The 27,858-nt window shown below is 40.9% G+C and overlaps 1 protein-coding gene across 1 annotated transcript in view; it reads right to left on the bottom strand.

Annotated features, from left to right (window-relative positions):
• LOC139750181 (uncharacterized) overlaps window positions 1-27,858 on the bottom strand; it is a 66,750-nt gene extending 38,892 nt beyond the window's left edge. The window contains exons 1-3 of the mRNA XM_071664584.1: window positions 27,422-27,858; window positions 21,216-21,314; window positions 20,584-20,689 (exon numbers count right to left, since the gene is read on the bottom strand). Coding sequence (XP_071520685.1) covers window positions 20,584-20,689; window positions 21,216-21,314; window positions 27,422-27,517 — 301 coding nt within the window. The 5' untranslated portion in view covers window positions 27,518-27,858. The remainder of the gene's footprint in view (window positions 1-20,583; window positions 20,690-21,215; window positions 21,315-27,421) is intronic.

The following is a 27,858-nucleotide window of genomic DNA, read 5'->3' as shown; positions in this document are numbered from 1 at the left end:
CCCATACACTTCATCAAAGTTACCCACCAATCCACCCATCTCATCTTCTCTAATGTGGCTAACAGAACAATACCACTTGCATCCAACTATGGTAATTTCCATTGTTTCACCACTTGTTCTGCAGTACACTAGTACCCACATTTCCCTAATATTTCATGTAAAGGTCCATCAACTGAAGAAACCTACTATAGTGGCATTACATAACGCACAACAGATTTACTTCAACCAACCATTCCAATCACCATTAACGCTCCCATTTGCTCAACATCTTACTTAGCAAACTATGCCAAGCAGACTTATTTCTTTATAATTCTTATAATGTTTCACTCCCTATTACCTTAAAACTGTGCAACAATTACAATCTTCATCCAGGCACAGAGTACTCATTCAAAGTTTTATGCTTCCTCCAGTAGTTTCAGTTATGTTATTCTCCAATTCAAGCACTTACTTTTTCCATTCCCTCTTGTAACGTTTTGTAACATAAAGCTCTCCCCTTACCTTTAACCCTGCAATATCAATAGCATGTTTCTTTTACCATCCACCTCAATTAGTCCTTCAACCCTTACACTGGTTTTGTTATAAATTAATGATGCATGATTCACTCCTGTCTATCTATATCTCTGATGTCCATTCCCTTCAGGAACTCCCATCGACAGGTGGCCACAGCAAAAAAGTTTCCACTTATCCCTATCCTTACATGCCTACCCTGCATCACTCCTATTATCATCAATTAGTGACGTAATGATTCCCGTTCTCATTTGAATTTTCCAGCAGATGTTTGATTCTGCCACTTACCCATGATCTCCCTTCATAGCTTGAAAACTTTCACATATGCCTGTCACCCATACAGGTATCTCTCCACTTAAACGTATTTGAACAATTTGATCTACACATTTTTTGAATAACACACTCTCCATTTACACCTTTTTAAAATTATGTAGGCTTAACTTAGGAATAACCTGATCATCACCTCTGACGTAAAGATGGATGTACTTAAATTTTATTAAAGAGGCGAAAGAGCAGCTGATATCAAGCATTCTCTTGGACTTGGCAAATGTACCTTATGGAGTAAGTGAGAGACAGTACAGAGATCAGGGAGAGTGCCAAGACTGAAACATTAATCAGTGCATAGAAGACCTCATATTCCTGAAGTTCAATTATGGAGCAAATGTTGAGCATATGGAGTGGACATTAAACTCATGAAAATTTCCCCATCAGCATGCTTGTGATACATGCAAAGGCCCAGAGTACAGACAGAGACCTCTCAATTTAAGTGTTTTTAATTTACATCATTTTTAGAATAACATGTAAGGTCCATTTACACTATCTTTTAGTTTACGAGGGCACATCATTTTCAGAATAACATGCAAAGCCCATTTACACTTTTTCTTAATTTACGAGGGCTTAAGTTTACAATGATGTGATCACCATAGTGGTGTAGTGTTGCCAGCAACATGCAAAAAGCATGCTCTCACTATATTTTACAAGGATAACCCAAACAGAATAAAGTTCAGAGGTAGCCCAAAGTGTTCTACCTGACATTAGGTGCTATAAACAAATCCACCACAAGAAGAAAATGAAAGTCAAATATATGATAATTTCATTTTGAAGAAAAATGACCCTCATAAGTAAGACTAGCCATCAACATTTAGTGAAGTAATAATTGAACTCACTCGACCATTGCCTCTACTTCCACAATTACATCCAATGACCCAGATGACCCCTTTCCTAGTAACTTCCACTCATCTCCTTCCACTCCATCAGCATGAGCAGGGAATTCAGGAGCAGCAGTAAATGTAGGCTTTGGAATTATTGATTCATTACCACAGTCCACTGTTCAAATGTATACGACAGTATTTTACATTTCCTGGTATGTGTATACTGTAGTTTTTCACTAGTATAATATTAGATACTGTCTTATTAATAACAAAACCCCCAAATTTCTATTACTTACATTACAGTAAACCCTACATTTTACGGACCCCTATATATATCGGATTTAATGGACCGGGCAAATAATAATTTATTAATAAATAATAATTCATAATTATTCTAAAAATCTCAAATGCTGCACTGTGCACATTTCTTATTACACTTGCTTTGGGTAGCATGGTGCATACTCACTTTGTTTCTGCCTCAAGCTACCATATGGTCAGGCTATGTATAGATAACTAACTTTAAATAATTTTGCAATCCTTATAATTCAAAATGGTATCAAGTGACAGAGGAGTTAAAAGAAAGCATGTGAATTGTATATTGTGTTAAAAAATGGCCCATAGGTTACACTGATTTAATGGACTTTTTTGGCATTAATGGCCACCCCCTCTTCCTATTAGTCCACTGAATCAAGGGTTTCAGAAGTGGTAGAGGATGTGTGGATCAGTGGATCAGGTGTTTGCTTTGAAGAATGTATGTGAGAAATACTTAGAAAAGCAAATGGATTTGTATGTAGCATTTATGAGTCTGGAGAAGGCATATGATATAGTTGACAGAGATGCTCTGTGGAAGGTATTAAGAATATATGGTGTGGGAAGCAAGTTGTTAGAAGCAGTGAAAATTTTTATCGAGGATGTAACGCATGTGTACGTGTAGAAAGAGAGGAAAGTGATTGGTTCTCAGTGAATGTTGGTTTGTGGCAGGGGTTTGTGATGTCTCCATGGTTGTTTAATTTGTTTATGGATGGGGTTGTTAGGGAGGTGAATGCAAGAGTTTTGGAAAGAGGGGCAAGTATGCAGTATGTTGTGGATGAGAGAGCTTGGGAAGTGAGTCAGTTGTTGTTTGGTGATGATACAGTGCTGGTGGCTGATTCATGTGAGAAACTGCAGAAGCTGGTGACTTGAGTTTGGTAAAGTGTGTGAAAGAAGAAAGCTGAGTGTAAATGTGAATAAGAGCAAGGTTATTAGGTACAGTAGGGTTGAGGGACAAGTAAACTGGGAGGTAAGTACAAAAACGAGGAAGTGAAGTGTTTTAGATATCTGGGAGTGGTTTTGGCAGTGGATAGAACCATGGAAGCAGAAGTGAATCACAGGGTGGGGAAGGGGACGAAAGTTCTGGAAGCGTTGAAGAATGTGTGGAAGTCGAGAACATTATCTTGAAAAGCAAAAATGGGTATGTTTGAAGGAATAGTGGTTCCAACAATGTTATATGGTTGCGAGGCGTGGGCTATAGATAGAGTTGTGCCGAGGAGGGTGGATGTATTGGAAATGAGATTTTTGAGGACAATATGTGGTGTGAGGTGGTTTGATCGAGTAAGTAATGTAAGGGTAAGAGAGATGTGTGGTAATAAAAAGAGTGTGGTTGAGAGAGCAGAAGAAGGTGTTTGGAAATGGTTTGGTCACACGGAGAGAATGAGTGAGGAAAGATTGACCAAGAGGATATATGTGTCAGAGGTGGAGGGAACGAGGAGAAAAGAGTGAGTGGTTCCAGTTGAAGGCTGGTTTGCAGCTGGTGTGTGATATCACCACAGTACTTCAATCTGTTTGTGGATTGAATGGCAAGTGAGGTAAATGCAAGGGTCTTGGAGAGAAGGGTGAGTACATAATACGTGGGGGGTGAGGGGGCCTGGGAAGTGAAATGGTTGTTGATGACACAATACTGGAGGCAAAATCAAGTGAGAAACTGCAGAGGGTGTGAATGGGAGACAAGAGTAAATGTTAATTAAAGTAAGGTTATTAGGCTTAGTAGGGCAGAGAGACAGGCTACTTGGGGTATGAATCTGGATGGATAAAATCTGGAAAAATTAATTTAGAAACCTGGAAGTGGGCATGGTAGCAAATGGAACCATGGATGTAGAAGTGAAGTTAACATGGTGGGTGAAGGGGCAAAGGTTATTGGAACACTGAGGAATTTGTGGAAAGAGGACAGTAAAAGGGAGGGCAAAACTGGTTATGTTTGAAGGTATAGTAGTCCAAACATTTTTATATGGATGCGAGACATGGACTATAGATAAGAATCTGTGGAGTAGGGAGGATATTGTTGGAAATTATATGTATGAAGACAATATGCAGTGTAAGATGGTGTGATTAAGTAATACAGCTTCTTACATCTGTGTATGCTCTCTCCATTATCCTAGAACTAAGACCTCATTACATTCATCCATCACTACCATAATATACAATTGTTTCTATACATCTTTTCTAATAAGTTTCTTGCTTGATTGCACATTACATCTGATTGCTCTATACTAGTTACAACTCTCAAAGAACTGTTCAATTTCTATATCATCAATCTGTTTTAAAAACTTAAAGGTTGTGATTAGGTTACTTCTCACTCCTCTTTTCCAAGGTGGGCAATTGAAAGGCTTTCACCCTTCCCTATAACTCAGCCCTCTTAATTCTTTGTTGCCATCTACGTAGCTTCTCTATTTGCTCTTTGTGCTTCTTAGGTGTGATGACTAAACTTGGGAAACATATTCTAGCTTTGGTCTTGTGCAGGATATGAACAGCTTGCTAAATATTTCCTTATCCGTATACAGTACTTGAAAGCTATTCTAATGTTTGCCAGCAGATAGTCTGACTCCTTAACTAATCTCCTAACATGAGACTAGCAGCAGATTAGGGATAATGTCAACATTATCCCTAAGTCTGAAGCTTATTTGTAGTTATATAATAATTCCTGGGGATAGGGGAGAAAGAATACATCCCACATATTCCCTGCATGCTGTAGAGGACACCTTCCCCTTCTTGTATTTCAATTTCTGAATAAGGAAACAGGAGTCAATCAGGCAGGGAGTGTAAATTCTCCTCAAAGGCTCAGATTGGGGTGTCTGAATGTGTGTGGATATAACCAAGATGAGAAGAAAGGAGAGATAGGTAGTATGATTGAGGAAAGAAACCTGGATATTCTGGCGCTGAGTGAAATGAAGCTCGAGGGTAAAGGGGAAGAATGGTTTGGAAAAGTCTTGGGAGTAGAGTCAGGAGTTGGTGAGAGGACAAGAGCTAAGGAAGGGGTAGCACTACTCCTGAAGCAAGAGTTGTGGGAATGTGTGATAATGTATGAAAGAAAATTCTAGATTGGTGTGGGTGAAGCTGAAAATAGATGGAGAGAGATACGTAATTACTGGTGCTTACGCACCTGGTCATGAGAAGAAAGATCATGAGAGGCAAATGTCTTTGGAAGCAGCTGAGCGAGTGTATCAGCAGTTTTGGTGCACGAGGCTGGGTGACTTAAATGCGAAGATAAGTAATGTAACAGTTGAGGGTATAACTGGTGTACATGGGGTATTCAGTGTTGTGAATGGAAATGGTGAAGAGCTTGTGGATTTGTGTGCTGAAAAAAGACTGGTGATCAGGAATACCTGGCTCAAAAAGAGAGATATACATAAGTATACGGATGTGAGTAGAAGAGATGGTCAAAGGGCATTATTAGATTACATGTTAATTGATAGGCATGTAAAAGAGAGACTTTTGGATGTTAATGTGCTGAGAGGGGTAGCTAGAGGGATGTCTGATCACTATCTTGGGGAGGCGATGGTGACAATTTGTAAAGGTTTTCAAAAAAGAAGAGAAAATGTTGGGGAGAAGAGAGTGGTGAGAATAAGTGAGCTTGGAAAGGAGACTTGTGTAAAGAAGTATCAGGAGAAACTAATGTAGAACAGCAAAAGGTGAGAGCAAATGACGTGAGGGGAGTGGGTGAGGAATGGGATGTATTTTGGAAAGTAGTGATGGCATGTACAAAAGATGCATGTGGCATAAGAAAGGCGGGAGGTGGGTAGATTAGTAAGAGCAGTGAATGGCGAGATGAAAAAATTGTTAGTGAAGGAAAAAAAAGAGGCATTTGGACAATACTTACTAGGAAGGAGTGCAAATGACTGGGAGATGTATAAAAGAAAGCGGCAAGAGGTCAAGAGGAAGGTGCAAGGGTTGAAAGAGTGGGGTGAGAGAGTATCATTAAACTTTAGGGAGCAGAAAAAGATGTTTTGGAAAGAGGTAAATAACCTGCATAAAACAAGAGAAATGGGATCAATGGTGAAGGGGGCAAGGAGAGGAAGTGATAACAGGTAGTGATGAAGTGAGAAGGAGATGGAGTGAGTATTTTGAATGTTTGGTGAACATGTTTGATGACAGAGCGGCAGATGTAGGATGATCTGGTCAGGGTGGTGTGCGAAGTGAAAGGGTCAGGGAGAATAGTTTGGTTAAGAGAGAAGAGGAGGTGAAAGCTTTGTGGATGATTAAATCCAGCAAGGCAGCGAGTTTGTATGGTACTGCAGTTGAATTTATTAAGAAAGAGGGTGACTGTGTTGATTGGTTGGTAAGGATATTCAATGTATGTATGGATCATGGTGAAGTGCCTGAGGATTGGCAGAATGCATACATAGTGCCATTGTGTAAAAGCAAAGGGGATAAAGGTGTGTATTCAAACTATAGAGGCATAAGTTTTGTTAAGTATTCCTGGGAAATTGTGTGGAAAGGTATCAATTAAGAGGGTGAAGGCATGTATATAGCATCAAACATGGGAGGATCAGTGTGGTTTCAGATGCAGAGGATGTGTGGATCAGGTGTTTGCTTTGAAGAATGTATGAGAACTGCTTAAAAAATAGGTGGAGAAGGAATATGATAGGGCTGAAGAGATGCTTTGTGGAAGGTCGCCTGAGTATGGGAGGTAAGCTGCTAGAAGCAGTGAAAAGTTTTTATCAAGGATGTAAGTTAAATGTATGAGTAGGAAGAGAGAGTGATTGGTTCCCAGTGAAGGTGGGTCTGCGGCAGGGATGTGTGATGCCTCCATGGTCGTTTACTCTGTTTATGGATGGGGTAGTTAGGGAGGCAAATGCAAGAGTTTTGAAAAGAGGGGCAAGTATGCAGTCTGTTGGGGATGAAAGGGCCTGGGAAGTGAGTTAGTTGTTGTTCACCAGTGATACAGCACTGGTGGCTGATTTCACTGAAAAACTGCAGAAGTTGGTGACTGACTTTGGAAAAATGTGTGAAAGGACAAAGTTGAGAGTAAATGTGAATAAGAGCAAGGTCATTAGGTTCAGCAGGGTTGAGGGCCAAGTTAGTTGGTATGTAAGTTTGAATGGAGAAGAACTGGAGGAAATGAAGTCTTTTAGATACCTGGGAGTGGACTCAGCAGCAAATGGAACCATGGAAGCAGAAGTGAGTCACAGGGTGGAGGATGGGGTGGAGGTTCTGGGAGTGATGAAGAATGTGTTGAAAGAGAATATTATCTCAGAGAGTAAAAATAGGTATGTTTGAAGGAATAGTAGTTCCAACAATGTTATATGGTTGCAAGTCATGAGCTTTAGATATGGATTTACGGAGGAGGTTGGGTGCGTTGGAAAGGACATGTTTGAGGACAATATGTGGTGTGAGGTGGTTTGATTAAGTAATGAAAGGGTAAGAGAGATGTGTGGAAATATAGAGTGTGGTTGAGAGAGCAGAAGAGGGTGTGTTAAAAGGGTTTGGACACATGGAGAAAATGAGCGATGAAAGGTCGACAAAGAGGATATATGTGTCATAGGAGGAGGGAACAAGAAGTGGGAGACCAAATTGGAGGTGGTAGGATGGAGTGAAAAAGATTTTGAGTGATGAGGGCCTGAACATGCAGGAGGGTGAAAGGCGTGCATGGAATAGAGTGAATTGGAATGATGTGGTATGCTGGGTTTGACGTGCTGTCACTGGGCTGAAACAGGGCATGTGAAATGTCTGGGGTAAACCATGGAAAGGTCTGTGGGGCCTGGATGTGGATAGGGAGCTGTGGTTTCGGTGCATTACATATGACAGCCAGAGACTAAGTGTGAATGAATGTGGCCTTTTTTGTCTATTTTCCTGGCACTACTTCGCTGAAGCAGGTGGTAGCGATGCTGTTTCTTGTGGAGTGGGATGGCACTAGGAGTTGATGAAGGCAAGCAAGCATGAATATGTACATGTGTATATATGTCTATGTCTGTGTTCTGTGTAGGTGTATGTATATGTGTATATGTTGATGTGTGTATATATATATATATATATATATATATATATGTATATGTGTATATATATATATGTATATGTACATGTATATGGGGCCTTGATGTGGAAAGGGAGCTGTGGTTTCAGTGCATTACACTTGACAGCTAGAGACTTGAGTGTGAACGAAGGTGGCCTTCGTTGTTTTTTCCTAGTGCTACCTCGTGTGCATGCAGGGGAGGGGGGTACTGTTTCATGTGTGGCAGGATGGCAATGGGAATGAATGAAGGCAGCAAGTATGAATATGTACATGTTTATATATGTATATGTCTGTGTCTGTATATGTATGAATACGTTGAAATGTACAGGTATGTATGTATATGTGCATGTGCGGGCATTAATGTATTTATGTGCATGTGTATGTGGGTGGGTTGGGCCATTCTTTCGTCTATTTCCTTGCGCTACCTCACTAATGTGGGAGACAGCAACAAAGTACAATGAATAAATAAAATAAATATATATCGATAGAGTATTGATTGAGACGGTCAAGGCATGTACAGAGCATCAGACTGGGGAAGAGCAGTGTGATTTCAGAAATGGTAGAGGATGTGTGGATCAGGTATTTGCTTTGAAGAATGTATGTGAGAAATACTTAGAAAAACAGATGGATTTGTATGTAGCATTTATGGATCTGGAGAGGGCATATGAGAGAGTTGATAGAGATGCTCTGTGTAAGTTATAAAGAGTACATGGTGTGGTAAGTAAGTTGCTAGAAGCAGTGAAAAGTTTTTATCGAGGATGTAAGGCATGTGTATGAGTATGAGGAAAGTGATTGGTTCCCAGTGAATGTCAGTTTGCAGCAGGGGTGCATGAAGTCTCCATGGTTGTTTAATTTGTTTATGGATGGGGTTGTTAGGGAGGTGAATGCAAGAGTTTTGGAGAGAGGGGCCAGTATGCAATCTGTTGTGGTTGAGAGGGCTTGTGAAGTGAGTCAGAGGGCTTGGAAAGTGAGTCAGTTGTTGTTCGCTGATGATACAGCGCTGGTGGATGATTCAGGTGAGAAACTGCCAAAGTTGGTGACTGAGTTTGGTAAAGTGTGTGAAAGAAAGCCGAGAGTAAATGTGAATAAGAGCAAGGTTATTAGGTTCAGTAGGGTTGAGGGACAAGTAAATTGGGAGGTAAGTTTGAGTGGAGAAAAACTGGTGGAAGTAAAGTGTTTTAGATATCTAGGAGTGGATTTGGCAGCAGATGGAACCAAGGAAGCGGAAGTGAGTCACAGGGTGGGGGAGGGGGCGAAGGTTCTGGGAGTGTTGAAGAATGTGTGGAAGGCTAGAACGCTATCTTGGAGCAAAAATGGGTATGTCTGAAGGAACAGTGGTTCCAACAATGTTATATGGTTGTGAGGCGTGGGCTATAGATAGAGTTGTGCAGAGGAGGGTGGATGTGCTGGAAATGAGATGTTTTGAGGACAATACGTGGTGTGAGGTGGTTTGATTGAGTAAGTAATGAAAGGGTAAGAGGTATGTGTGGTAATAAAAAGAATGTCGTTGAGGGTGCAGAAGAGGGTGTATTGAAATGGTTTGGTCACATGGAGAGAATTAGTGAGAAAAGATTGACAAAGAGGATATATGTGCCAGAGGTGGCGGGAATGAGGAGAAGTGGGAGACCAAATTGGAGGTGGAAGGATGGAGTGAAAAAGATCTAGAGCGATCGGGGCTAGAACATATAGGAGGGTGAAAGGCGTGCAAGGAATAGAGTGAACTGGAATGATGTGGTATACCAGGGTCGACGTGCTGTCAATGGATTGAGCCAGAGCATGTGAAGCGTCTGGGGTAAACCATGGAAAGTTCTGTGGGGCCTGGATGCGGAAAAGGAGCTGTGGTTTTGGTGCATTATACATGTCAGCTAGAGAATGAGTGTGAATGGATGTGGCCTTTGTTGTCTTTTCCTAGTGCTACCTTGTGCACATGCTGGGGGAGGGGGTTTTCATTTCAAGTGTGGTGGGGTGGCGACGGGAATGAATAAGGGCAGACAGTATGAATTATGTACATGTGTATATGTCTGTGTGTGTATATATATATATATATATATGTATACATTGAGATGTATAGGTCTGTATATGTGCATGTGTAGACGTTTATGTATACACATGAGTATGTGGGTGGGTTGGGCCATATATCATTTTTTTATTATTTTGCTTTGTCGCCGTATCCCGCGTTAGCGAGGTAGCACAAGGAAACAGACGAAAGAATGGCCCAGCCCACCCACATACACATGTATATACATACACATCCACACATGCAAATATACATACCTATATATCTCAATGTATACATATATATACACACACAGACCTATACATATATACACCTGTACATAATTCATAGTCTGCCTTTATTCATTCCCATCGCCACCCCGCCACACATAAAATAACAGCCCCCTCCCCCCTCATGTGCGCAAGGTAGCACTAGGAAAAGACAACAAAGGCCCCATTCGTTCGCACTCAGTCTCTAGCTGTCATGTAATAATAATGCACTGAGACCACAGCTCCCTTTCCACATCCAGGCCCCACAGAACTTTCCATGGTTTACCCCAGACGCTTCACATGCCCTGGCTCAATCCATTGACAGCACGTCGACCCCGGTATACCACACCGTTCCAATTCACTCTATTATTTGCATGTCTTTCACCCTCCTGCATGTTCAGGCCCCGATCACTCAAAACCTTTTTCACGCCATCTTTCCACCTCCAATCTGGTCTCCCACTTTTCCTCATTCCCTCCACCTCTGACACATATATCCTCTTGGTCAATCTTTCCTCACTCATTCCCTCCATGTGACCAAACCATTTCCAAACATCCTCTTCTGCTCTCTCAACCACACTCTTTTTATTACCACACATCTCTCTTACCCTTACATTACTTACTCAATCAAACCACCTCACACCACATATTGTCCTCAAAACATCTCATTTCCAGCACATCCACCCTCCTCTGCACAACTCTATCTATAGCCCACGCCTCACAACCATATAACATTGTTGGAACCACTATTCCTTCAAACATACCAATTTTTTTTGCTTTCCAAGATAATGTTCTCGACTTCCACACATTCTTCAACACTCCCAGAACTTTCACCCCCTCCCCCACCCTATGATTCACTTCTGCTTCCATGGTTCCATCCGCTGCCAAATCCACTCCCAGATATCTAAAACACTTCACTTCCTACAGTTTTTCTCCATTCAAACTTACCTCCCAGTTGACTTGTCCCTCAACCCTACCTTACCTAATAACCTTGCTCTTATTCACATTTACTCTCACCTTTCTTCTTTCACACACATTACCAAACTCAGTCACCAGCTTCTGCAGTTTCTCACACAAATCAGCTACCAGCGCTGTGTCATCAGTGAACAACAACTGACTCACTTCCCAAGTTCTCTCATCCACAACAGACTGCATACTTGCCCCTCTTTCCAAAACTCTTGCATTCACCTCCCTAACAACCCCATCCATAAACAAATTAAACAACCATGGGGAAATCACACACCCCTGCCGCAAACCTACATTCACTAAGAACCAATCACTTTCCTCTCTTCCTACATATACACATGCCTTACATCCTCGATAAAAACTTTTCACTGCTTCTAACAACTTGCCTCCCACACCATATATTCTTAATACCTTCCACAGAGCATCTCTATCAACTCTATCATATGCCTTCTCCAGATCCATAAATGCTACATACAAATCCATTTGCTTTTCTAAGTATTTCTCACATACATTCTTCAAAGCAAACACCTGATCCACACATCCTCTACCACTTCTGAAACCACACTGCTCTTCCCCAATCTAATGCTCTGGACATGCCTTCACCCTCTCAATCAATACCCTCCCATATATATTTACCAGGAATATTCAACAAACTAATACCTCTGTAATTTAAGCACTCACTTTTATCCCCTTTGCCTTTGTACAATGGCACTATGCAAGCATTCTGCCAATCCTCAGGCACCTCACCATGAGTCATACATATATAAAATAACCTTACCAACCAGTCAACAATACAGTCACCCCCTTTTTAATAAATTCCACTGCAATACCATCCAAACCCGCCGCCTTGCCGGCTTTCATCTTCCGCAAAGCTTTTACTAACTCTTCTCTGTTTACCAAATCATTCTCCCTAACCCTCTCACTTTGCACACCACCTTGACCAAAACACCCTATATCTGCCACTCTATCATCAAACACATTCAACAAACCTTCAAAATACTCACTCAATCTCCTTCTCACATCACCACTACTTGTTATCACCTCCCCATTAGCCCCCTTCACTGAAAATCCCATTTGATCCCTTGTCTTACGCTCTTTATTTACCTCCTTCCAAAACATCTTTTTATTCTCCCTAAAATTTAATGATACTCTCACCCCAACTCTCACTTGCCCTCTTTTTCACCTCTTGCACCTTTCTCTTGACCTCCTGCCTCTTTCTTTTATACAAGTCCCACTCATTTGCATTATTTCCTTGCAAAAATAGTCCAAATGCCTCTCTCTTCTCTTTCACTAATAATCTTACTTCTTCATCCCACCACTCACCACCCTTTCTAATCTGCCCACCTCCCACGCTTCTCATGCCACAAGCATCTTTTGATTGAGCCATTACTGCTTCCCTAAATACATCCCTTTCCTCCCCCACTCCCCTTACCTCCTTTGTTCTCACCTTTTTCCATTCTGTACTTAGTCTCTCCTGGTACTTCCTCACACAAGTCTCCTTCCCAAGCTCACTTACTCTCACCACTCTCTTCACCCCAACATTCTCTCTTCTTTTCTGAAAACCTGTACAAATCTTCACCTTCGCCTCCACAAGATAATGAGCAGACATCCCTCCACTTGCACCTCTCAGCACATTAACATCCAAAAGTCTTTCTTTTGCGCACCTATCAATTAACACGTAATCCAATAACGCTCTTTGGCTATCTCTCCTACTTACATATGTATACTTATGTATATCTCTCTTTTTAAACCAGGTATTCCCAATCACCAGTCCCTTTTCAGCAGAAGTTTTGTGGAAGATGAAAGCTGGCAAGACAGCGGGTTTGGATGATATTGCAGTGAAGTTTATTAAAAAGGGGGAGACTGTATTGTTGACTGGTTGGTAAGGTTATTTAATGTATGTATGACTCATGGTGAGGTGCCTGAGGATTGGTGGAATGCTTCCATATTGCCATTGTACAAAGACAAAGGGGACAAAGGTGAGTGCTCAAATTACAGAAGTATAAATTTGTTGAGTACTCCTGGGAAATTATATGGGAGAGTATTGATTGAGAGGGTGAAGGCATGTACAGAGCATCAGATTGGGGAAGAGCAGTGTGGTTTCAGAAGTGGTAGGGGATGTGTGGATCAGGTGTTTGCTTTGAAGAATGTATGTGAGAAATACTTAGAAAAGCAAATGGATTTGTATGTAGCATTTATGGATCTGGAGAAGGCATATGATAGAGTTGATAGAGATGCTCTGGGGAAGGTATTGGGAATATATGGTGTGGGAAGCAAGTTGTTAGAAGCAGTGAAAAGTTTTTATCGAGGATGTAAGGCATGTTTAATTTGTTTATGGATGTGGTTGTTAGGGAGGTGAATGCAAGAGTTTTGGAAAGAGGGGCAAGTATGCAATGTGTTGTGGATGAGAGAGCTTAGGAAGTGAGTCAGTTGTTGTTCGCTGATGATACAGCGATGGTGGCTGATTCAAGTGAGAAACTGCAGAAACTGGTGACTGAGTTTAAGTGTGTGAAAGAAGAAAGTTAAGAGTAAATGTGAATAAGAGCAAGGTTATTAGGTACAGTAGGGTTGAGGGTCAAGTCAATTGGGAGGTAAGTTTGAATGGAGAAAAACTGGAGGAAATGAATTGTTTTAGATATCTGGGAGTGGATTTGGTAGAGGATGGAACCATGGAATTGGAAGTAAATCATAGGGTGGGGGAGGAAGCGAAAATTCTGGGAGCGTTGAAAAATGTGTGGAAGTTGAGAACATTATCTCGGAAAGCAAAGATGGGAATGTTGTGTGGTTGCGAGGCGTGGGCTATGGACAGAGTTGTGCGCAGGAGGGTGGATGTGCTGGAAATGAGATGTTTAAGGACAATATGTGGTGTGAGGTGGTTTGATCGAGTAAGTAATAATAGGGTAAGAGAGAGGTGTGGAAATAAAAAGAGTGTGGTTGAGAGAGCAGAAAAGGGTGTTTTGAAATGGTTTGGTCACATGGAGAGAATGAGCGGGGAAAGATTGACAAAGAAGATATATGCGTCAGAGGTGGAGGGAACAAGGAAAAGTGGGAGACCAAACTGGAGGTGGAAAGATTGAGTGAAAAAGATTTCAAGTGATCGGGGCCTGAACATGCAGGAGGGTGAAAGGAGGGCAAGGAATAGAGTGAATTGGAGTCATGTGGTATACAGGGGTTGACGTGCTGTCAGTGGATTGAATCAAGGCATGTGAAGCGTCTGGGGTAAACCATGGAAAGCTGTGTAGGTATGTATATTTGCGTGTGTGGACGTGTGTATGTACATGTGTATGGGGGGGGGGGTTGGGCCATTTCTTTCGTCTGTTTCCTTGCGCTACCTCGCAAACGCGGGAGACAGCGACAAAGTATAAAAAAAAAAAAAAAAAAAAAAAAAAAAAAAAAAAAAATATATTATTATGGAAGCGGAAGTGGATCATAGGGTGGGGGAGGGGGCGAAAATTCTGGGGGCCTTGAAGAATGTGTGGAAGTCGAGAACATTATCTCGGAAAGCAAAAATGGGTATGTTTGAAGGAATAGTGGTTCCAACAATGTTGTATGGTTGCGAGGCGTGGGCTATGGATGGAGTTGTGCGCAGGAGGATGGATGTGCTGGAGATGAGATGTTTGAGGACAATGTGTGGTGTGAGGTGGTTTGATCGAGTGAGTAACGTAAGGGTAAGAGAGATGTGTGGAAATAAAAAGAGCGTGGTTGAGAGAGCAGAAGAGGGTGTTTTGAAGTGGTTTGGGCACATGGAGAGAATGAGTGAGGAAAGTTTGACCAAGAGGATATATGTGTCGGAGGTGGAGGGAACGAGGAGAAGAGGGAGACCAAATTGGAGGTGGAAAGATGGAGTGAAAAAGATTTTGTGTGATCGGGGCCTGAACATGCAGAAGGGTGAAAGGAGGGCAAGGAATAGAGTGAATTGGAGCGATGTGGTATACCGGGGTTGACGTGCTGTCAGTGGATTGAATCAAGGCATGTGAAGCGTCTGGGGTAAACCATGGAAAGCTGTGTAGGTATGTATATTTGCGTGTGTGGACGTATGTATATACATGTGTATGGGGGAGGGTTGGGCCATTTCTTTCGTCTGTTTCCTTGCGCTACCTCGCAAACGCGGGAGACAGCGACAAAGTATAATAAAAAAAAAAATATATATATTATTCATTATAAGGCTATGGACAGAGTTGTGCACAGGAGGGTGGATGTGCTGGAAATGAGATGTTTAAGGACAATATGTGGTGTGAGGTGGTTTGATCGAGTAAGTAATAATAAATAAATAAATATATATCATCCCTGGGGATACGGGAGAAAGAATACTTCCCACGTATTCCCTGTGTGTCATAGAAGGCGACTAAAAGGGAAGGGAGCGGGGGGCTGGAAATCCTCCCCTCTCGTTTTTTTTTTTTTTTTTTCCTAAAAGAAGGAACAGAGAAGGGGATCAGGTGAGGATATTCCCTCTAAGGCCAAGTCCTCTGTTCTTAACGCTACCTCGCTAACGCGGGAAATGGCGAATAGTATGAAAAAAAAATTTATATATATATGAAGTGAAGCGTTTTAGATATCTGGGAGTGGATCTGGCAGCGGATGGAAACATGGAAGCGGAAGTGGATCATAGGGTGGGGGAGGGGGCGAAAATTCTGGGAGCCTTGAAGAATGTGTGGAAGTCGAGAACATTATCTCGGAAAGCAAAAATGGGTATGTTTGAAGGAATAGTAGTTCCAACAATGTTGTATGGTTGCGAGGCGTGGACTATGGATAGAGTTGTGCGCAGGAGGATGGATGTGCTGGAAATGAGATGTTTGAGGACAATGTGTGGTGTGAGGTGGTTTGATCGAGTAAGTAACGTAAGGGTAAGAGAGATGTGTGGAAATAATAAGAGCGTGGTTGAGAGAGCAGAAGAGGGTGTTTTGAAATGGTTTGGTCAAATGGAGAGAATGAGTGAGGAAAGATTGACCAAGAGGATATATGTGTCGAAGGTGGAGGGAACGAGGAGAAGAGGGAGACCAAATTGGAGGTGGAAAGATGGAGTGAAAAAGATTTTGTGTGATCCGGGCCTGAACATGCAGGAGGGTGAAAGGAGGGCAAGGAATAGAGTGAATTGGAGCGATGTGGTATACCGGGGTTGATGTGCTGTCAGTGGATTGAATCAAGGCATGTGAAGCGTCTGGGGTAAACCATGGAAAGCTGTGTAGGTATGTATATTTGCGTGTGTGGACGTATGTATATACATGTGTATGGGGGTGGGTTGGGCCATTTCTTTCGTCTGTTTCCTTGTGCTACCTCGCAAACACGGGAGACAGCGACAAAGTATAATAATAAAAAAAAATATATATATATATATATATATATATATATATATATATATATATATATATATATATGTATATTTGGCTTGTGCAAAAGATGCTTGTGGCATGAGAAGCGTGGGAGGTGGGCAGATTAGAAAGGGTAGTGAGTGGTGGGATGAAGAAGTAAAATTATTAGTGAAAGAGAAGAGAGAGGCATTTGGACGATTTTTTGCAGGGAAATAATGCAAATGACTGGGAGATGTATAAAAGAAAGAGGCAGGAAGTCAAGAGAAAGGTGCAAGAGGTGAAAAAGAGGGCAAATGAGAGTTGGGGTGAGAGAGTATCATTAAATTTTAGGGAAAATAAAAAGATGTTTTGGAAGGAGGTAAATAAAGTGCATAAGACAAGGGAACAAATGGGAACTTCAGTGAACGGGGCTAATGGGGAGGTGATAAGTAGTGGTGATGTGAGAAGGATATGGAGTGAGTATTTTGAAGGTTTGTTGAACGTGTTCGATGATAGAGTGACAGATATAGGGCGTTTTGGTCGAGGTTGTGTGCAAAGTGAGAGGGTTAGGGAGAATAATTTGGTAAACAGAGAAGAGGAAGTGAAAGCTTTGCGGAAGATGAAAGCCAGCAAGGCAGTGGGTTTGGATGGTATTGCAGTGGAATTTATTAAAATAGGGGGTGACTGTATTGTTGACTGGTTGGTAAGGTTATTTAATGTATGTATGACTCATATTGAGGTGCCTAAGGATTGGCAGAATGCTTGCATAGTGCCATTGTACAAAGGCAAAGGGGATAAAAGTGAGTGCTCAAATTACAAAGGTATAAGTTTGTTGAGTATTCCAGGGAAATTATACGGAAGGGTACTGATTGAGAGGGTGAAGGCATGTACAGAGCTTCAGATTGGAGAAGAGCAGTGTGGTTTCAGAAGTGGTAGATGATGTGTGGATCAGGTGTTTGCTTTGAAGAATGTTTGTGAGAAATACTTAGAAAAGCAAATGGATTTGTATGTAGCATTTATGGATCTGGAGAAGACATATGATAAGAGTTGATAGAGATGCTCTGTGGCAAGTATTAAGAATATATGGTGTGGGAGGCAAGTTGTTAGAAGCAGTGAAAAGTTTTTATCGAGGATGTAAGGCATGTGTACGTGTAGGAAGAGAGGAAAGTGATTGGTTCTCAGTGAATGTAGGTTTGCGGCAAGGGTGTGTGATGTCTCCATGGTTGTTTAATTTGTTTATGGATGGGGTTGTTAGGGAGGTAAATGCAAGAGTTTTGGAAAGAGAGGCACATATGCAGTCTGTTGTGGATGAGAGAGCTTGGGAAGTGAGTCAGTTGTTGTTCGCTGATAATACAGCACTGGTGGCTGATTCGTGTGAGAAACTGCAGAAGCTGGTGACTGAGTTTGGTAAAGTGTGTAAAAGAAGAAAGCTGAGAGTAAATGTGAATAAGAGCAAGGTTATTAGGTACAGTAGGGTTAAGGAACAAGTCAACTGGGAGATAAGTTTAAATGGAGAAAAACTGGAGGAAGTGAATAGTTTTAGATATCTGGGAGTGGATTTGGCAGTGGATGGAACCATGGAAGCGAAAGTGAATCATAGGCTGGGTGAGGGGGCGAAAGTTCTGGGAGCATTGAAGAATGTGTGGAAGTCGAGAACATTATCTCGAAAAGCAAAAATGGGTATTTTTGAGGGAATAGTGGTTCCACAATGTTATGTGGTTGCGAGGCATGGGCTATAGATAGAGTTGTGCGGAGGAGGGTGGATGCGCTGGAAATGAGATGTTTGAGGACAATATGTGGTGTGAGGTGGTTTGATCGAGTAAGTAATGTAAGGGTAAGAGAGATGTGTGGTAATAAAAAGAGTGTGGTTGAGAGAGCAGAAGAGGGTGTTTGGAAATGGTTTGGTCACATGGAGAGAATGAGTGAGGAAAGATTGACCAAGAGGATATATGTGTCAGAGGTGGAGGGAACGAGGAAAAGTGGGAGACCAAATTGGAGGTGGAAAGATGGAGTGAAAAAGATTTCAAGTGATCGGGGCCTGAACATGCAGGAAGGTGAAAGGTGTGCAAGGAATAGAGTGAATTGGAATGATGTGGTATACCGGGGTCGACGTGCTGTCAATGGATTGAACCAGGCCATTTGAAGCATCTGGAGTAAACCACGTAAAGTTCTGTGGGGCCTGGATGCGGAAAGGGAGCTGTGGTTTCGGTGCATTATTACATGACAGCTAGAGACTGAGTGTGAACGAATGTGGCCTTTGTTGTATTTTCCTAGCACTACCCCGCGCACATGCGGGGGGAGGGGGTTGTTATTTCACGTGTGGCGGGATGGCGATGGGAATGAATAAAGGCATATAGTATGAATTATGTACATGTGTATATATGTATATGTCTGTGTGTGTATATATATGTATACAATGAGATGTATAGGTATGTATATTTGCGTGTGTGGACAAGTATGTACATACATGTGTATGTGGGTGGGTTGGGCCATTCTTTCATGTTTCCTTGCGCTACCTCACTAACACAGGAGACAGCGACAAAGCAAAATAAATAAATAAGATAAACAGAATGGGTGGAGGATATATTTACCTGATCTATCCCATTAAATATGGAATGGAGTATCAATAACTGATACTGTAGTGGCTGACAGGAACACGAGGCCATAGCAATCTTGTATGCTTTCAGTAATGATGAAAATCAGATTGATACCTACTACTTGAGGAACTTGCTGGTAAGAGAGGTTTTCATAGCTTTTGGTAATTTCTAAAGGTGTTTCACTTATTTTCAGTTCATCTTACATCTTCCCTAATTTTCTTAGCCCTCTCCACCATGGACTTACTAATCATCATGAAATAAAAAGGAAATCCCAATCACCCTTCATCACTCTCATTCTGTTCACACAAAATCCTACCAATGCTATTGGAATCAGTGATATTCCAACGTTTCAAATTGGTGTACCTACACTAGATTTTCTTTTTCATTTGCCAAACATTCTTCAAAATATTTAAGATGGAGGCTCAAGAAGTAAGTTATTCACAGTACCTTTGTTTCACTTAGCAGAATAAATTCTGATGAGCATATCTAAATCTGGGATCACTTTTTTCTTCATAATTTGGTTTAGCAAATAAATATGAAAACAACAAAAGAACCTAACATAAACTAAACTGGACAAACCAAACCTAATTCAACCCTCCCCCAAAAAAGGTAATTAACTTTGGCTAAATCACTTCATTAGTATCTAAAAATATTAAAAAACATAAAGTAGTCTGGGAAAAGGGGAAATATTGGTACTGAGTTTTCTTTGAAAAGTTTCACTAAAAACTTCAATAAAAACTACAAGGCCAGCTGCAGTCACATTCAATACGTTCCGACAGTCATCCATCTCTTGACATTGAAGGATGCAAGGGTTAGGGGAGCAGAGTCTTTCTGTTATAGGGTGAGATAATTCTGAATCATTTGACAGTTTAACCCTGAAACTTTCCCTATTGGTCACTATGGCAGCTCTTCTTCAACTCCCACTGGACCAACTTAATTTTAGTGAAAACTTATCATTTTCTTTTTCTAATAACTACTTTGGCCATTTTTTCATATTTCTAACTTTTCCTCAATAAGGTAAACTGCAAAAATGCTAAGCTACCATAACTGAATTAAATAATCAACAAAAAAAAAATCAAATCAGTAATAGCTTAGAATAGCACTGCATCACTATCAGTTTTGAATACTAAACAAGCATGTGCTGCAGAGCCAGTGTACTGTTGTGAGACTACAATAAGAGCAAAGCCTATACATTTATAGCATATTTATTTATTCATTTATTATACTTTGTTGTTGTCTCCCACGTTAGCGATGTAGCACAAGGAAACACACGAAAGAATGGCCCAACTCACCCACATACTCATGTACATACACGTCCACACACGCAAATATACATACCTATACATCTCAATTTATACATATATATGCACACACAGACATATACATATTTATAGCAAAAACTACATATTTATAGTCTTTGAAGCATGATAAACATTATAATGTAATGAGCGAATCTGGCTATATACATCAAGCAAAGTGTAGGAATAATTAACGTAAAAGTTGATAATACTCTTCTAAAATATCAACAGAATCTATAAAAACCATACCTGGTCGCCAAAATGATGCTACAATTACATGAACATCATACTTCATACGTCTCCTGAGGAATGCATGGCTGCTCACAGTGTTGTCTGCATACTGCCTTCTGATGCCCTGTTCATGGCACATTTTCATGAGTGTGACTAATACATTTCAACTAAAATAATGAGCTTTAAGTATCATTAAATCTTTTAAGCTCAGAGGAGCATGTTTTAGTAAGTTCCTGTGATTTCTATAAGTGTATTACTTACTTCAATTAACCCAAGAGTTTCTCATAAAACATCTTATAAAACATTAACACAAAAGACAAGAATATAAGTAACCATATCCCAAAGCTAGTTTTTAAGTGAAGTAAAAATACAGTGACCCAAAAGAATCACCTACACTTATCAGAATGTAGGTAAAATGGTCCTCCGAGTACTGTCAGAAATTCTTATGGACTTAAATGAAATGCATATTAAAAGAAACTTCAGAGTCAGAAGTGATCTAGATTTGAGGAACTTAATTCAAAGCATTATTTTCTCCCTATATAAAAGTTAAAGTAGGTTACCAATGATCAAGCAAATGTGAGGTAAAAGTAAAATAATGTATAAATCAATATAGCATTCAAAAACAACTTCATCTAATGGCCAAGATCTACCTTAATATTCTGTAAAATAGTTGAAAAAACTGTCATCTCCCTTCTGCAATATTGGCTGCAATGCTCCTGGAGGAAATACACAAGCTTCACAGCAGCTGCCTGTAAACATCAAAACATCCAAAACTTATAATTCAAATAACATTAAGGTGCGGTTTTCATAAGTAATGATGATTTTTATGCGGTTTTCATAAGTAATGATGATTCTTTATAAGTGTTTTACCCCATATTTCCACATACCACCACACCCCTCCCAACATTATCTATTCCTGTAGTACGGAAAGAAATGATGGTCTAGTTTAGCTCCGCATCGATATTAGCTATGGTTATCAAAAAACTTTTACAATGCTAGTATAGTGAATAATGGAATAATAAAAAAAAAAACATAAATCTGAATATTATAAGTTATTGAACATCTATGACGCGACATTAGTAGAGTGTATCTATATGTCTGGAGATGAGGGGTTGATTAATACAAAAGAAACCAATAAAATCAAATATAATCACATCTCCGTTCGTTGTGTTGCAAGTGCGTTGACATCCGCCGCCATATAAGAGGCACAGTGCCCAATTATGTATTTATTTGGCCGGTACAATTCCTGTAAAATACAGAACAGTGCAATACACACTGTCTATTGGGGATGTTAGGTGACGTATTTAGAAGCTCTGTTGCCTTTTTTTCACCATTAACGGTACCTACTTGTACATCAAATGACCCCAACATTCTCCCATATATAATATTTCCGCATTATTCAATGTTGTTAGTAAATACAGAGTGCTTATAATCATACTCCTCAACATATACTGTATTAGGGTACCCTAAACAGAGAAAATTGCCACATCCCCGAAGCTAATTACGATGCGGAGCTGAATTAGATTTTTACCAATAGTTCCAAAGCAACCCTCCTCCCGGTCAAAATAAATTTTCCTAAATTTAATGATACGGTCATATCTCTGAGGTGCCCCTAGACCTTTACCTGATATTCATAGTTAATATGGAGGCGCACCTAAAATAAATTCAAATTAGCCAACAGGGTTGCAGGTAGATGTCAAGTTCTGTTCGAAGACAAGCACTCTCAAATAAAATGCAGTTATAGGTGAACCCATAACCTATACAACTATGATTTTCTCAACAACTCTCTGAATGCGCATAAAAAAATTGTAGTCACAACCTAATTAATAAAATAATTTGAAAACAAAAGACGTAACCTGTATAAGTCTGTTTACCTAGCTGTCTGCCAGCCCATCTGGTATAGTTATAAATTGATGTAAAGCACTCAGTATCATCCTCAATAGTAAAATAATAAATTACTAAATCAATGAATAATCATCTAAAATTTCTCTAGTCCCTTTTTGAAATTTAGATATGTTTTCTGTAAATTCTATTTTCCATTAAATGGGTCATAAAGTGGAAGGAACCACCATTCATTTGGTTTCCTTTTCATTCTAGGCATATTCATTTCCATCCAGTGTATAAACGCAAGTAGTTTTATTTTAACAGAAAAAATACATCTAGGAAGAAGCCCATGTCATTAAAAAATGAAGTTAACTTGACTATCTCCTAGCTGGTTTCTGAATGGCATGACTTGATGCCAAAGTGATGACAACTACATTTCAATAACTAAAGAAAAATAAAGGAAAACTCTGTAAAGGTACTTAAAGAAAACGATGAATTACATAATACTACATGTTAATGACCCATGTTTCAAGAACAATATGTGTACTTACAACCCTCGCTTCAACGAACGTCTACGATTTTCAACCCACCAAACAAACAGAAAAGTCTACTAAAGTACAACCCATGTTTCACACACTAAATAGTCTAAGAATTAAACAGGAGGTTCACATACCAAGTTTCACAACTAAATCTCACCTGACTCTTAACCTACATTTCTCAAGAAAAAAGACAAAATTGGTTTCACAACTTCTGCGTTACGTACTTACAACTTTCGTTAGACATACAGAAAGTTTACAAAAGCAGAAATATAAGTTTACTAAAGCAGAAATATAAGAAAAAATATGGGAATATATACAATAATCATGTTTGTTTGGCCTTATCTCTCATTAATCACAACAAATTTCTACGAGTGTTCATGTTTCACAATCCACATTCTACTGAAAAAAGTTTGGTGCATATCTTTAAGCATTATTAAGTCTAGTAAATTAACCATGAGAGAGAGAGAGAGAGAGAGAGAGAGAGAGAGAGAGAGAGAGAGAGAGAGAGAGAGAGAGAGAGAGAGAGAGAGAGAGAGAGAGAGAGCTTGGATCTGGTGAATCTACCAGGGGTGTCATTAAGCTTGGTGGACCTGGTCACTCTATCAGAGATAAGAGACTTGGCTTGGCCCTCGTCACTCTACCACAGTAGGACTAGTCTTGTATCCAACCTGGTGAATCTATCCTACAAGGGAAAGAGACTAGGCTTGGACTTGATGAGTCTCAAGGTGGAGAGACTCGCTGGGACTTGGTGAATCTACCAGGTATAAAAGACGATGCTTGGATCTAATGACCCCACCAGGGATAAAAAGATATAGTCAGTAAGTGCAAGGGACTGAAGAATATTTTGGGACCGAGAGTTTTCACTTCCCAAATTACCTTACTTTAGATTTGTTTTCACTTTTTCCTACATCTTTCTTTTAATATCTTGTGTGTATGCCCCTTGGTGCCACACAAGAACTGTATACTCCAATCGTCTTATGGTAAAACATTTGTACAATACAAACTCTTAACTGCTCAACCATGAATAATACTCGAACGGCCTTTGCCAACTCTTGAACACGAGTGTACGACCCTTGAGCACGATAGCACGATAGCACGACCCTCGAGCGCAAGTACCACCCTTGGGTATGACGACCTGGCCTTTGCCGTGGTCCCTGAATAGTGTCCATGGCCATCATATGCAAGGGGCATAATCTCCTGCACAAGTGATTAAATCAATCCAGTAAAGAGCTGATGTACACCCATGTTAGCTTCACGCAGTCAGCAACAGGTAACGGAGGACAGTGGCGCTATTATGCCCGTAATAACATGCGAGGGGACACGGAGAACCAGTCATACCACCGGATAACACGAGACACCTAAAGTCAGCCACATATGACCGATAGCGTGACGTTGGGAAGACCAAGGTCTTCGCTCTCGAGAGGCCAGCAGACATGAGTCACCAGCAGGGATCTGATGAACTTATTTCTCGTGGAAAAGAAGAAAAAAAATGTTTATGAACGACGGTAATTATGAGAGACTAAAGAGAAGTATCATAGAAGGTAATATAGCCACGGCGGGAGCAACATTTGCACAGATATTTGGCGTGTGTTCTTTGGTTATTGGAGTGGTTCAACTGAGAGGGACAGAGCAGATACGCGTGCTAGAACAGCAATACTTTGTTGGATACGATATGTAAGGTGAGGTACCAAGGGGCAATGAACTCTGGAGAACTGCTACTAACGAAGAAAACACCACAGTAACCTCTCTGAGTCAGCGTCCTGGCAGATGTGTGTGTTTTTTAAGGCCAGGTGAGCTTGACTGACCTCCTTCTGTGATGCTCGGGTGTATAGTTGTTGCTTGAGATTAAACCTCCCTACAACTCAGGAGGTGCGGGCCCTATGCTCTAGGGCGGCCCACCGATGGTAAGGGACCTAAGCACCGGGAGTGTTTAGGGGGTTGGGCTTGTTATCCAACCCGGCCCCCTACGAGAGCCAGGCTCCCTCTCTCGGGTGTATAAGAGGCAGCGAGGCCAGGGCTGGGAGAGGAGTAGCTATTTCCAAAGGGCATAAGAGACGTCGAAGCCGAACATCGCAAACTTCTGACCTCTCATGGAAGCAGTCACGTCTACTTACTGAATACTTAAGTGGCTGGTCTTCTGATCTGCTACCGCCGAACATCAAATATGGGTATCGGGGATTAATATCCCATGAGCACTCGTAGGCTAGGCCACCACACACATTCCCCTGAGGATAATTAGGTCAGGTGAGGTCACACGCTGTGTCACCCAGTCAAGGCGATGGTGATTCACTAGATATAGCGGAACAATTTAGGTAATGATACTACTCAAAAATCTTGGGGAATTCGTCACTTGTATGTGGGTGATGGGACGAATATCATCCTCAAGATGACTGATCTGGCGTTTACAGGAGTGTCTCTATACCAGGAGAGAGAGAGAGAGAGAGAGAGAGAGAGAGAGAGAGAGAGAGAGAGAGAGAGAGAGAGAGAGAGAGAGAGAGAGAGAGAGAGCACATGTCCTAAGGTTATATAAACATCCGTTTAGAGCATAAATGGCCCGGCTGAGATTAGTGAATGGGATGTGGGTTTAAGAGGGCTGACCTCCACGAAGAATGTACCCCTACGGGAGCATGACATGGCTGGAATGGTCTCATCGCAAATTTCCTTTGCTTACAAAATTCTACAGAGCTCTGGTGGGCAAACTTAAGAAAACGAATCTATTAAGGTTGATGAAGCTTTTCAGCAAAAGACGAAAGTTGTACAGGAATTTGCACCAATATGGTGCACAATTCTGCTGGCATCAGCCTAAACGCGCATCAACACAATGAGAAACAAGCGAAAAGGACATTAACACAACGATGGGCACTACATCAGAAATAGTGTATAATTCGTTAGGGATAATGCAAAGAAAATCATACAACCTTAGTTTCCACATTCCCAGTCTCATAAACTCTGGCATTCCCAAAGCTCTGAACGGTTATATATCCCAACTCAACGAGACCTCTCCCCCCTCCCTCCCTCATCCACCAGCTCCCACGCAGGGCGGACGGGAGGCAACACCCCCCAGCGATGCACTCAGCAGGCTTTGGCGACTCGCTCCTAGAGGGTGCAAGTACGACAGATACGACCTTTGAGCACAATGGTACGACCCTTGGGTATGATGCCTGGCCTTTGATAACTCTTAAGTCAGGTCAAAGGCGAAATCATCGTATCCAAGGGCCGTACCGTCGTACACGAGGGGTTACAATTGCTCCCGACGTCGTAAATGACGTTGATACAGAAGCCTATGCAATGGTCAGCGCCATGTTTGGAACATCCTAAGCTGTGCAGCCTCTCCCTTTCCCCCCGAGCAATATCGGTTGTGGCTACCGTTAAATAAAAGGACATTATATCAAGTAGTTACGAATTATAACATAGATTACAGATGCAAGTTACAGATATTCATTGCAGGAGAAGAGAGCTGAGACTCGCGTCACAGGGATCAGGACTTCCTCTGTTGTTTTTTTTCCAAAACATCTTCATGAGAAATTCGCGAGGGATTATGAATCCCGGCAGTACATCCTCCGAGAAAGTTTAGAAATCCCAATGGCATCCACAGAGATTTAGACGTATTGAAGCAACGGTCAAAGACATCACAAATGGAATTCAAAGATAGAGTGATGGCAAGATGTTGATCAAAATTTCAGAAACAAACAAAAAATGGCTGACAAGCCATTATTAAAAGCCCAAGAAGAAAAAGACCATTGCATCATAATGAGCAATGACAATAACGCAAAAATCTACAGAAACGCAGACAGATTAATATTGACTTTCAAATATATAATTCACTAATTTCATCGCGTTCGATAGAGATATGCAATAAATAAACTAAAACAAGTTTTACCAATCAAGGAAAAGAGAAAAATGAAATGATTGTTGCCCCGTAAAGTGCGATCCGGATTTTCTTCCATAAGCGTTAAGTTTGGACTAGATTAGGTTTGATTAGTGTAGGTTAGATTAGTATTTGTTAGTTGTGTTAGGATACAAAAGACTACTGCTTTTTTCCCCGACAGGTGCTGTGTAAAACGCACGGAACAATGTTCAATGCGAAAAGAATACACCGAATCAATAATCCATTGGTATTTACTAAACCAATCCACTTCATTTGTCCTAATTTTAATGATGCTAACAACACCAGATAAAAGCTGCTGTGAATATCGGCTGTCTACTGAGCTATGGTATCGGCTATCTTCTAAGCTGTGATCTAGAAAGCAGCAGATTATAAGTATTTGGAACTATGCTGTGGTATAGAAGGTAGTGGAATATAAGTATTTTGAGGACATATCTGAAAAGTTATATTTACAATGGAGTTTGTAAAGAATGTGACCTGAGTTATCGATACATTACACAAGAAAAAAAAAGCACCGTTTCTACAGAAGTGAGAAAATGAATCAACAGTTCTGACAATGTTTAAATCAAAAATGTCAACAATATCGGAAACATATAGGGGGACTTACCGAATTAGTAGAAGCAGGAGTCAGAATTATGTTTCTGAAACATGGTTGACTGGCTGAAGTATTAATCTTATGGACTGCCCTGCCACCCATCTCCATAGAATGGGACTACCACCAACAACCGAGAAGGTTGTGATAGTCTTGCTGCCCAAACCAGTCTCCTACAACTCTCGGAGCATTTTTAACTGGTATGTACCAAGTTGAGGAAGAAATATCCTATAACGACCTCCACTTCCGTATCCGCATACGCATCCACATCTTGGTTAGATTTTATATCCGAGTTCAGTTCAATCGCTATTTAATGTGTATTCATGTCACTTAGGCAGACGAATATTGATGTGCGCTTCAGCTTCCGTCTAAAAGTAGGTACCCTTGACCCACACTTTTAAGACGACATCCATCTCGTAGACAAAGTGAAGCGGACGGAGCAGGTACCATCT

This window comes from Panulirus ornatus, chromosome 9, assembly GCF_036320965.1.
Source record: "Panulirus ornatus isolate Po-2019 chromosome 9, ASM3632096v1, whole genome shotgun sequence".
In the NCBI taxonomy this organism is placed as follows: Eukaryota; Metazoa; Arthropoda; class Malacostraca; order Decapoda; family Palinuridae; genus Panulirus; species Panulirus ornatus.
Note: the sequence above shows the minus strand (reverse complement) of the source record. Positions and strands in the feature narration are given on the sequence as shown.